The sequence below is a fragment of the Pelodiscus sinensis genome, chromosome 3 (genome assembly GCF_049634645.1).
Source record: "Pelodiscus sinensis isolate JC-2024 chromosome 3, ASM4963464v1, whole genome shotgun sequence".
NCBI lineage: Eukaryota > Metazoa > Chordata > Testudines > Trionychidae > Pelodiscus > Pelodiscus sinensis.
The window spans coordinates 3,429,814-3,441,759 of NC_134713.1; the positions used below are offsets into that span (position 1 = coordinate 3,429,814).

At 46.8% G+C, this 11,946-nt stretch overlaps 1 protein-coding gene across 1 annotated transcript in view; it reads left to right on the forward strand.

Annotated features, from left to right (window-relative positions):
- The window catches only part of XKR6 (XK related 6), a 266,006-nt gene extending 254,359 nt beyond the window's left edge, over positions 1–11,647 (forward strand). Inside the window, exon 3 of the mRNA XM_025185363.2 lies at positions 7,756–11,647. Coding sequence (XP_025041148.2) covers positions 7,756–8,720 — 965 coding nt within the window. The 3' untranslated portion in view covers positions 8,721–11,647. The remainder of the gene's footprint in view (positions 1–7,755) is intronic.
- The last annotated feature ends 299 nt before the right edge of the window (positions 11,648–11,946 follow it).

Sequence of the window (11,946 nt, forward strand, 5' to 3'; positions counted from 1 at the left end):
ATAATAGACACTTTGATTTCAGTTACAACACTGAATGCAATATATATGAAGATTTCATTTGATATTCACTTGATAGTCTATTCAATTTCACTTGATATTCTATTGTTTAACAATGTGCTTAAATCTGCAATTATTTTTAGGACTGTTGGTTAATCACAATTAACTCGTGCAATTACCTAAAATCAATCAGTGTTTGTCAGCAGTAACCAGCGAGTTACCCCAGGCATTTCTCTCTAGTTACAATGGGAGAAATCTGTGCTAGGTAAATGAAAGCAGAGTCTGAGAGTGGTAAGAGAAGGAATGTAGGAAGGACCAGTTATAACTTGTTGGGAAAAGTAGATAGAAAGGCCAAGAGGGGAGGAAAAAAGAAGGAAGATGTGACTAGTCAACTAAAGATCGGCTGAGAAGCAATGTGAATATCCATGCAAAGGAAGACTTTTGAGATATGCCACATGGTTTCAGACTGAGGGTGTGTCTAGACTACATGCCTCCTTCGACGGAGGCATGTAGATTAGCCAGATCGGAAGAGGGAAATGAAGCCGCGATTAAAATAATCGCGGCTTCATTTAAATTTAAATGGCTGCCCCGATCTGCCGATCAGCTGTTTGTCGGCAGATCGGGGGAGTCTGGACGCGATGCCCCGACAAAGAAGCCTTTCTTCATCGACACAGGTAAGCCTCGTGAAACCAGGCTTACCTGTGTCGATGAAGAAAGGCTTCTTTGTCGGGGCATCGCGTCCAGACTCCCCCGATCTGCCGACAAACAGCTGATCGGCAGATCGGGGCAGCCATTTAAATTTAAATGAAGCCGCGATTATTTTAATCGCGGCTTCATTTCCCTCTTCCGATCTGGCTAATCTACATGCCTCCGTCGAAGGAGGCATGTAGTCTAGACACACCCTGAGTGAATGGACTGAGGAGACGATTCTAGGATAGCAGTGTAGCAATCGAACTATGGTCTCACGTAACACTCAATGCTTTATCACAAAGTGGAACTGAATCTTCAAATTTCATCTTACAAGGGATATAGGAATTGCAATATCGGACCACAGGCAGGGTGTGTCTAGAGTACAGGGTTTTTTTTGAAAACCAGTGGCCTTTTCTTGAAAAAACTTCCCCTGCGTCTAGACTGCTGCCGCGTTCTTTCGAAAGTAAATCAAAAGAAGGTGGCAGTTTTTTCGACTGGGGAAAACCTCGTTTTATGAGAAAGATCACCTTTTTTCGAAAGTGCTCTTTTGAAAAAAGGCGCTATATAATGCAAACTGTTCTTTTTCGAAAGAAAGCATCCAGACTGTTGTCTCTTTTGAAAGAGGCTTGCAGTCTAGATGTAGCTCCGGAATCCAAGTAGGCAGGTGTCCTTTCTCCAGGAGCATCCCACAGGAGGCAAGAAATCAGAGAGAGGACAACTAATTGGCAGCGTTTTTTCTTCCCACCCTTCACTAAACTACATGTCTAAACTATGTGGCTCTGTCGATGGATCCATGTAAACTTGTTCACCCGACATAGTCAATGAAGCAGGGATTTAAATAATCCCCGCTTCATTAAAATAAACATGGCCGCCGTGCTGTGCCAATGATCAGCTGATCCGGCACAGTGTGGCAGTCTAGACACGGATCTGTCGGCTGGGGAAGCCTTTGCCGATTGATCCCGTATGAAACCCCCATTGGCTCCTCTTTTCCCCTTCCTCTGTCACTCGCTGCTTTTCCCCTCTATCTCTCCTCCCCTTTCCTGTGTGGGTCGGGAGGGACCCACCCTCAAAGGTGGGAGTTGAAGCCGCCCAATGCAAGTAGGAGGTAGGGTTGCCAGGTGTCCGGTATTGACCTGGACAGTCCGGTATTTTCACCTCCTATCTGGTAAAAAATTCAGAAGATATCAGATACCTAAATGTCCGGTATTTACTGATATTTTCCCAGCCAGGAGGCAAAAATCCCAGGTGCTTACCTGGTTCCACAGGGAGCTGTCTGGCCTGTAGCAGGAAGATAAGAGAGCCTCAAAAGCCTTTCTTAAAAAGACCACACTGGTTCTTTTCTCATTTGTTGTTGTTGAATAGCTCTCGGGGTAGTCAACCTGTGGAACTCCTTGCCAGAGGAGGCTGTGAAGGCTAGGACTATAATGGAGTTTAAAGAGAAGCTAGATAATTTCATGATGGTTAGGTCCATAAAAGGCTATTAGCCAGGGGATAAAATGGTGTCCCTGGCCTCTGTTTGTCAGAGGCTGGAGAGGGATGGCAGGAGACAAATCGCTTGATCATTGACTTCCGTCCACCCTCTCTGGGGCACCTGGTGCTGGCCACTGTCGGCAGACAGGATACTGGGCTAGAAGGACCTTTGGTCTGACCCAGTACGGCCGTTCTTATGTTCTTATGGGATCCTTTTTTTTTTTCTCAACAACTTTGGTCTCCCCCCTTTTTTTTTTCCTCAACAGAATTCTTTTCCCCAGTGGGTATTTTTGTGGGGAAAAGGGGTGTTTGGTATTTTTGGTTAAACCATCTGGCAACTCTAGGAGGTGACCCTGGCTGAGGAGGGACTGGTGTGGATGATGACTCAGAACCTCCCCCACCCACAATAACTGGATGTTGGATGTCCAGTCAGGAGAGTTGACTCGACATGTGGGGCCCCCTTTTTGACTGGATTTTCCAGTCGAAAAGCAGGCCGCTGGCCACCCTAAGGGGAGTCAGAAAATGCAAATTGGCTCCCTAAAGTCCTGGTCCAGCCCCATGAATAGGAATAGCCACTGAAGGGGAGTGGAGGTGTGATGCAGCTAGTGAGTTCTGGTCCGACTACTTCCCCTTTCCTGCCCCTGGGCACAGCCACACCCAGCCAGACGATGGAGTCTGCAAACGCGAGGGCAAGTGCATTTCTCAGAGGTTCAGTCGGCTCTGTAATGTCACATTTAATTGTCTTTGTTAGGCATTCCCTCTCGCTCACAAGTTCATTGACCATCCTCTGCATACCAGTAATTTTGCTTTTCTCTTCCGCAATGTGCACAAGGATTTGCCACCCTCTTTTAATTCAGACTCATTTTCCACACACAGCCCCTTCAGCTCTGTTAACAGTTACCCAGCGGTTTTCACCGGTGTACCCCATGTGCATAATAGCCCTTCAGCCTGGCGCCGCAATGTGAATTACGCAGACTTTTATTGGCATCGCCTCAGTTTGTTCTCAGCCTGTTCTCTGCCAAAATGTGCTTTTCTGGAGGTTAGTTTCTCCTGGGCATGCTCTATATAAAACAATCAACTTTCACATAGACCACGAGGAAAAAAACAAAACACTTCACCTTTACAAATATTAGAATTGATCCTGGAGGAGTTATTGCGTCATTTCGCCTGCTTTTTTAAGGGGCAGGAGGAAATAGGATGGTGCATTTTTGGTCGCCTGTCAGTCGGGGGACAGGGCGGGGGAGGAGGTAGGAGGGATCTACACCGAACCCTGGACATTTTGCTGTGTGGTGTTTTGAGTTATTTAGCTTGTGTTTTATGTTGGGCAAGAGAGACTTGCTCCTTTCCCCCCTTGATACCACTGACAGCCCCTTGCAATCTGAGTCTGTTAGTCTTCACCACGCATTCTTGACCCACCTCGCTGCCCCTTGCCCATAAAGGGATGGGGACGAGAAGGGCTAAGCTGTGGTGACATGAGACTTTGGTGGCCATTTTGTGGCTGGATCGGATCGCTTGATCTTTGTTTTTTTTTTGTGTTGTCGCTGCGTGATTCAGTTTGGTAACCGGGCCGGGGGGGGGGGGGGGGGTCTGTTTATTATTATTAAAAGACCATCCAGGGCACTGAGTGGGGGCTATTTTATCAATCCAAATAAACACAGTAAATATTGACTTTAATGGCCCCCTCTCCTCTCTTTTCTTTCTGGAGGATTCTTTGTGGAGTGCCATACACCTGGGCGTGGGAGATATTTATTTTGTATTCATTCATTCATTTATTTATTTAAATATTTTTACCCCGCCTTTCTATTTAAAATATTCAAGGCGGCTTACAAAAACTAACAAACAAAATACAGATATAGATATATATATATTTAAAATATGAGAATTTAAAATAGGAGACCCCAGAGGGACATAACCAGCTAAAAACATATAGGCGACGTCTACACTGGCATGATTTTCCAAAAATGCTTTTAACGGAAAAGTTTTCCATTAAAAGCATTTTCGGAAAAGCACGTCTAGATTGGCAGGATGCTTTTCCGCAAAAGCACTTTTTGCGGAAAAGCGTCCGTGGCCAATCTAGACGCGGTTTTCCGCAAAAAAGCCCCAATCACCATTTTAGCCATCGGGGCTTTTTTGCGGAAAACAGTACTGTGCTGTCTACACTGGCCCTCTTGCGCAAATGATTTGCACAAGGGGGCTTTTGCCCGAACGGGAGCAGCACAGTATTTCCGCAAGAACACACAATCTTACATGAGCTCGTCAGTGTTCTTGCGGAAATTCAAGTGACCAGTGTAGACAGCTGGCAAGTTTTTCCGCAAAATCAGATGATTTTGAGGAAAAACTTGCCAGTCTAGACACAGCCATAGAGAGGAGGAACACACACACATATGGACTCAAATGTTAATAAAAGCACGGGTAAAAAGGGTGGTGTTAGCCTGACGCCGAAACCACGCTAGCGTTGGCGCCATGCGAATATCCCGAGGACGAGAATTCCACAGCCTGGGAGCAAAAGCTGAGGATGCCCTGTTCTGCGGAGATGTTATTGAAGACGTGGCGGGGGAGGAGGACAAGCAGGAGCTTGAATCTGTGAGGGAACTGCTGAGTGGGCCTAGGTCAGCAGAAGGCAGTGTGTTGAATTCACTAGGAGCCTGTCGGCTTGGAAGAGGCACAGGACAGGGGACGCCGTGCTCAGGAGAAGCCCGGGGTTAAAGCAGCGGTGGGCAAAAGGGTTTCCGGGGGCAGGATCCGGCCCGCCTGCTGCTCCCCCACCGCCAGGCCTCAATTGGCTTGGAGGCGGGGGAGCATGCGAAGCCGCCTCCCACCGTGCCAGGAGCACATGGCGCTGTGAAGCACCACGCACTGCTCGCCGGGCTGGAGAAGGCTTCGCACACTCCCCCGCCCCCAGGCCCTGATTGACATGAGGGCGGGGGAGCGTGCCAAGCATCTTCCAGGCCATGGGTGCCTCGTGGGAAGGGGGGACAAAGGGGCTCCCCTACCCCCAGACCAATCATGGTCTAGGGGGTGGGGTAGCCCCGCTCCTTCCTGTTTAAGCCCCGCCCCTTCCACGGTGACCTGGGGCTACTTCAAAAATTTGTGAAGTGGCCCCTGGGCAAAAATTATTGCCCACCCCTGGATCAAAGGAAGGAGGTGCTGTCTGAGGGGGACTGAACTGCGGCAGCAGAACATGCTACTAAGAGCTGACTGGGGACACAGGTTGATGCCTGTAATAAGACTGGGGCGGTGAGGGCAAATCTCTCTCACACCCAATTCACGGTGCGTCTTCACCCAAAATCCTGCAATGTGCGGATGGCCCACCCCCTCCCGCCAATGAAGCCACTGGGTGAGGAGGGCCACCGGTGCCTCCCAGGAAGCCCACAGCAGCACGCAGCATGCTGGTGTCAGGCCAGCGCTGCCCAAAGGGCCAGTGAACCGCATCCCCTCTGAGGTGTGGCACGTTCTTGCCTCCCGCTGGGCTCACTCGGCGTTGGGCGCACACGGCCCCTTCAGAGAACAGGCCCGGACTGAGGCTCTGAACCCCGCTGCCCTCCTCGTGTTCACTCGCTCCGCGGGAAGGAGAAAGCCACAGGTGACATCTCACAATACCGGGATGGCTTTGAGTGCCATTGACTTGGGATTTTCAATCATAGGCACGCTGGGTATGTCCATGCATGCCAGCGCCGGAAGGCATCCATTTAATCTCCAACAGACATACCCACGCTAGCGCCGATGCACCGAGAACAGCGGTGGAGACTAGGGATGTACAATTTTTCACTAATCGAATTATTATTATTTCACTAATTGAATAGTCAATCGACTTTTCAACTAGTCAATAAGGGCACTTCTGCCTTTGAAGTGTAGCAACAGCCCCTAGGGGAACACGGGACCAGCGGGGCTCTCAAGCAGTCTCCAGCTGGCCCTGGACTGCACGTGGTCTGGCCCCAGGCTCCATGTGGTGCTGCCGCTTTGAAGCACCGCCCATCTCCCCCCTTGCTGCCTCTTTCTGACAGAAGCACCGAGGGGGGCGGGAAGCGACTAGTCGACTAGTCTGTCGACTATCCAATAAGCATTTGCTCATCGAATAGTCAACTAGTCATTCACATCCCTAGGGGAGACACGGTGGCTTGAGCACCAGACCGGGGCTAGTCACACATGTATGAACCTAGAGCATGGGTTCCCAAACTGGGGGGCGTGCCCCCCTGGGGGGGGTGAAGAAATTCTGGGGGGGGCACGAGGCAACCCAGCCCGCCCCCAAGAAAGAGCCTGGTCTGTTTGTCCGCTCGGGCTGGCTGGGGCAGATTTCAAAATGGCCACCTTAAAAGGGCAATGCCTGCTCTGCTCTTACAAGGCAAAAAAAAAAAAAAATTCTCAACAAGTTTTGCTGTTTTTTTGGTGGGGGGGGTGAGCATTTCTCAAAAATCAAAAAAGGGGCATGATGCCAAAAAGTTTGGGAACCATTGACCTAGAGCATGGGCGGCGGGTAATATAGGCAAGGGAAGGCAATGGCTTCCCAAAACTGCCCACCCTCTCACTGCCCAGGATGCCCTCTTTGCTTACATCTTCCAGCTCCACTTTGGGATCTTTGTAGTGGTCCACTGATGCATCATGGCCTACTGGCCCCTCTATGGCGGGACTGACTTCTGCATGCCTAAGTGGGAGGAGATACTCTTCCATTTTCTGCTGGTTCCTGCTCTGCTGCCCACTGGGACAGTGAGACTAAGGGGTCTCGGGATGTTCAGAGGTTTGGGGGGAGGTAACCTGGGTCGGGGGCCAGGTTTGGCTCCAGAGGCGGGAAGGTTGCAGAAGGGGCAGGGCCTCGGGTGGAAGGGGCGGGGCTGAGGGTTGTGTTCACGCACCGCCCGTGATGTAGAGGCTCAGATGGGCTCATACATGGAGTGGCTAGCCCATCCCGAATCTCGCTCCATCATGGCCACGCTTCTGTTTTAGCGCACCAGCTCAATCAAAGCTAGCACAAGCTAACAATTCTGCCTCCCGGACCCAGCGCAGACATACCCACAGTTACTTGGAAACTGGCCATTCTGTGTCCCAAAATGTACCCACCCCCCCACCCTGCGTTTAAGTAAGGCATAACAGCCCTGCCTTGTATTACACATTTAGCTGTGCCTATATGACACTTCAATACAGCAGACACCTTTTAAAACACAATCTGGAACAGAGGAACTTAAACTCCAGCTACGAACTTTGGATCCAGGAGATCTGGATTTCAAATGTCCAAAAGGTGTTGGATCTGCAAGTGTGGTGTAGATCGTTGTAAGAACGTAGACAGTTTGCGAAATGCAGATCCAGGGTCTAATTCCAAACCCTCCTCGTTAGCTCTGAAGGTTTGGGGGTGATTCAGTGTGGCGGGAGGTTCTTGATCAGTCGGATCACCAATATAAACTACAGCCGTGCAGGTGTCAGGTAAAGGCTGGGTGTTAATGGTTCCAATGTTGATATTTCTGCATTTCTCTGCTCCTCGACATGTTTGCCATGTGTGGTACGTTCCTTGCTATGGTGCCTGCCCCCGTGACAGTAGAGCTGAGAGTGAGTGATCTTCTCCATCTGTGCTATTGTTTGACTCTGTGGATTTGTGTCTTCTGGCAGGTGTGTCCTCTGTGGCGTCCCTCATGTCCCTGGCTTGGGTGCTAGCGTCCTATCACAAGCTGCTTCGGGACTCTAGGGACGACAAGAAGAGTATGAGCTACAGAGGGGCCCTCATCCATCTCTTCTGGCGCCTCTTCACCATCTCATCCAGAGTTATCTCTTTTGCCCTCTTTGCTTCCATCTTCCAGCTCTACTTTGGGATCTTTGTAGTGGTCCACTGGTGCGCCATGGCCTTCTGGATCATTCATGGCGGGACTGACTTCTGCATGTCTAAGTGGGAGGAGATCCTCTTCAACATGGTGGTAGGGATTGTGTACATTTTCTGCTGGTTTAATGTCAAGGAGGGGAGGACTCGATACCGAATGTTTGCGTATTACACCATAGTGTTGACAGAGAATGCTGCCTTGACGCTCCTTTGGTATTTTTACAGAGATCCTACAACTACTGACTCCTATGCCGTGCCAGCACTGTGTTGTGTCTTTCTTAGCTTTGCTGCTGGGATAGCTCTGATGCTCTTCTATTACGGGGTGCTGCATCCCATGGGGCCGAGAGCTAAGATTTTTGCCAGCTCCTGTTGCGCCGAGCTGCTCTGGGGCATCCCTTTGCCTCCGGAGGCGGAGCCCATGGCATCCGAAACGCCTGGGTACCAGGGGGGCCAGGCCACGCCCACCAGAGCGGTCACGGAGCAACAAGAGGAACTCACGGCTGATACTTGCTTGCCCGTTTTCCAGGTGAGAGCAATGGTGCCATCTACTCCATCTGGGCGAGCCTATTACCCCGAAGGCCCCCTCATTAAAATTGACATCCCAAGAAAGAAATATCCTGCCTGGGATGCTCATTTTGTAGACAGGCGGTTAAGAAGAACTATCAACATTCTCCAGTATGTTACCCCCACCGCTGTAGGTATTAGGTATAGAGACGGACCTCTCTTGTATGAATTGCTACAATATGAGTCTTCACTTTAAAGCTCCTTTAAAAAAAAAAAGTAAAAGAGGGGATCTTATTTTTGTTTACGGTAAACACAGATCATGAAACAAACACAAACCTTCAGATAAGCTTTCTTTCTGGCTGCTGTATGTATAAAAAAAAAAGATAATCTCTATGTTTTGTAAGTAAAAACAAAAAGAAAAACTTTTCTTTTGTTTTTTACACACAAGAAACAGTATTTCAACTTCCACACCTATGATCCACAGGTGGAACCACGTCAGAGTTTTATATCTTACACCAAGTGTAGAACATTCTATATGGGATTGGTGCTGATTGAAAAATAAAAACAAACAAACAAACAAACAAACCTACAACTGCCTTATGCCCTTAGAGGTGCTGAGTTTCATTAAGTACTGTCACCTTTCTCATGCAAAACTCTTGGGAGATTTTATGCCAGGAAAAATTTAAAAACCTAAATACAAAACTTAAAAAAAGAAATAAAAAAAAAACCAAGAAAACAACAACAAAAGAGAAACATACAAAAGATATTGCTGCTCTTATTGGATATAGGTGAACAAGAAAAATATCTAAAGATGAGAAAGCAAAGCAAGGAAGCCCCAAAAGACCTTGAATCTTAGATGGTTGACAGAGACGATCAGGTCTGTAACAGAATTTGGCAATGTGTTTATAATATAGTTTGGTCCCACGTATGCCAGCCAGATCAAACCATGTTATAAATGCAGTCCCCTGATAAAATTGTTTCCCTAGTGTCAAAGGGCCATATGTGACAGTCCGCTGGACTCTGTTTGCATCAAAGTCTCACAGTAATACCGTACCTGATCCCACTCAACACAGTTTTATTCAGCGTAACTCCATTAATTTCAGTGGACTTACTCCTGATTCACACTGATGGGAGTGGGCCCAGAAAAAGGCCTTCCATCTAGATTTCTGGAAAATAACAAACCTTCATTCTTCTAAATTATACACCAAAATATAATTCGAAAGTAGATTTTCATATATCTAATAAAATATTTCAGTAATAATAAAACTCAGCATAGTAGCAAAAAGAAAGTCAATTTAAAGGCACAATACTTGATCGGTGACTGGCAAAATAATTTGGCCTACTGTATCATTTTAAGGCTGTGAAAAGGCATACATGTATTATTTGTAATATTGTGTAAGGCCTGTTATGTCTCATTCAGCGTGAGCCTTAAAGTGATAGTAAAGCATTCTGTTTTGTTTTTTTGTTTTTTGTTTTTTAAAAGGGAAAAAATTAGGATAAAATCTTCAAACAGTAATAACTTGTAACTGACGCTTTTCTAAAGATGATTTGGTGCTTTGTATTTTTGTTGATGTTGTTGTTGTGATTTAGCTGAGAATTGTTTAACTCGGTGCATTTGGGGAACCACTGATAAATGTTTTATGTCACCCTCTGCTGTAAGTACATGGCAAGAAATAACACCATAGGAAATCGAGAGCGTAGCAAGATCATCACCGTTTAGCTTAAGAAGTCTCGCTGCAAGGAGATGCTTCGACCTTCCTTGATGGCAAATCTTTAGAAGGATATCTGCTAGAGGTCTGAGACATTTCCAGATAATCTTTTTGGTGCGCGAAGGTATCCATTTATTTATTTCTGTGTTGAAGTTTCTTTGTTTCGAGTTACATCATGGGTGGTGTATATGTAATTCCATTTTTGGTTTCAAGAGTATTGCTCCTTAAAAAGAATAGTCCCATTCTGGGGCATTTTTTCAACCCCTGTACTTCGGGGGAGGGAGGGAAACAACAACAACAACAAAAGATATTTTTAAGTGAATACTGTAGTACTTTCTGTGTGTGATTGCAATTTTTTATTCCAGAAATACTGTAACTGTCTAGGGTGCAAAATTCCCATGCTGATCTATTCTGAAGAGAATATCAACATGGGGAAAAGATTTTTTTTAATTACGATTATGATTTTTTATTTGATGAACCCTTTTTATTAATTACAGTAGGTATTTAAAGAAACTAGTACACGTTTTATATAACAGTTTTAAAAAGCTGAATGCTTTCTTCACCTGAATATACCTGAATGGAAACCATTTTTTTCAGTCGGCGATGCTATGTGCTGGGTTCTGAGTGCCGATCAAATATTTCACAGGCCTCTCTGTGGAGGGGAGGGCTTATTACGCCAAACTACAGACTCACAGCAAAGTTTATAAAAAGCCAAATTGTCACAGGTACTGTAATTCCCGGTCGCTCTATTTCTGTTAAATGTTTCCAGGCTCTGATTACAACCTGGCCGATGGCCACATTTTCACACGAAGGGTTGGATTCGTACTGTTTTTCCCCTCCCTAATTAATGGTCCGTTCTTTTGTCAGAAGAGATTTCATTTACCGTCTTCATTATTTGCGGCACAGAACCATGTCACCGGTCAGTCATTTTCATTGCATTTCTTCTCCAGTCTGTGTGACATCTCCTGACAAATGAGGTAATTTTGTGAAGTGAACTTAATGATTGATATCTGCCTTCAGGTTGCTAGCTGCAAGTTCCCACTCTTATTGTAAGGACTGGCCACATTAGAGAGGCATATGGACTGCCCATTATCTGTGCTAAGCCTGCCAAATAGAATCACAAATCATAGAACTGGAAGGGACCTCGAGGGGTCACCTAGTCCAGCCCCCTACTCTCACGAGATCATCCCTGATAGATGTCTATCCAACCTGCTCTGAAATATCCACAACCTCCCTAGGCAATTTATTCCCATGCGTAACCACCCTGACAGGAAGTTTTTCCTAATGTCCAACCTAAACCTCCCTTGCTGCAATTTAAGCCCCTTGCTTCTTGTCCTATCCTCAGAAGTTAAGACAAACAATTTTTATCCCTCCTTCTTGTAACAACATTTTAAGGTACTTACAAGCTGCTATCATGTCCCCTTTCATTCTTCTCTTTTCCAGACTAAACACATCGGCTGTGTCTACACTGGCATAAATTTCCGGAAATGCTTAAAACGGAACAGTTTTCCGTTATAAGTATTTCCGGAAAAAGAGCGTCTACATTGGCAGGCTGCTTTTCCGGAAAAGCCCTTTTTCCAGAAAAGCGTCTGTGGCCAATGTAGACGCGCTTTTCCGGAAAAAATCCCCGATCATCATTTTCGCGATCGGGGCTTTTTTCTGGAAAAGACTACTGTGCTGTCTACACTGGCCCTTTTCCGGAACAGTTTTCCGGAAAAAGGACTTTTGCCCGAGCGGGAACAGCATAGTTTTTCCGGAAAAGCAGCTGATTTC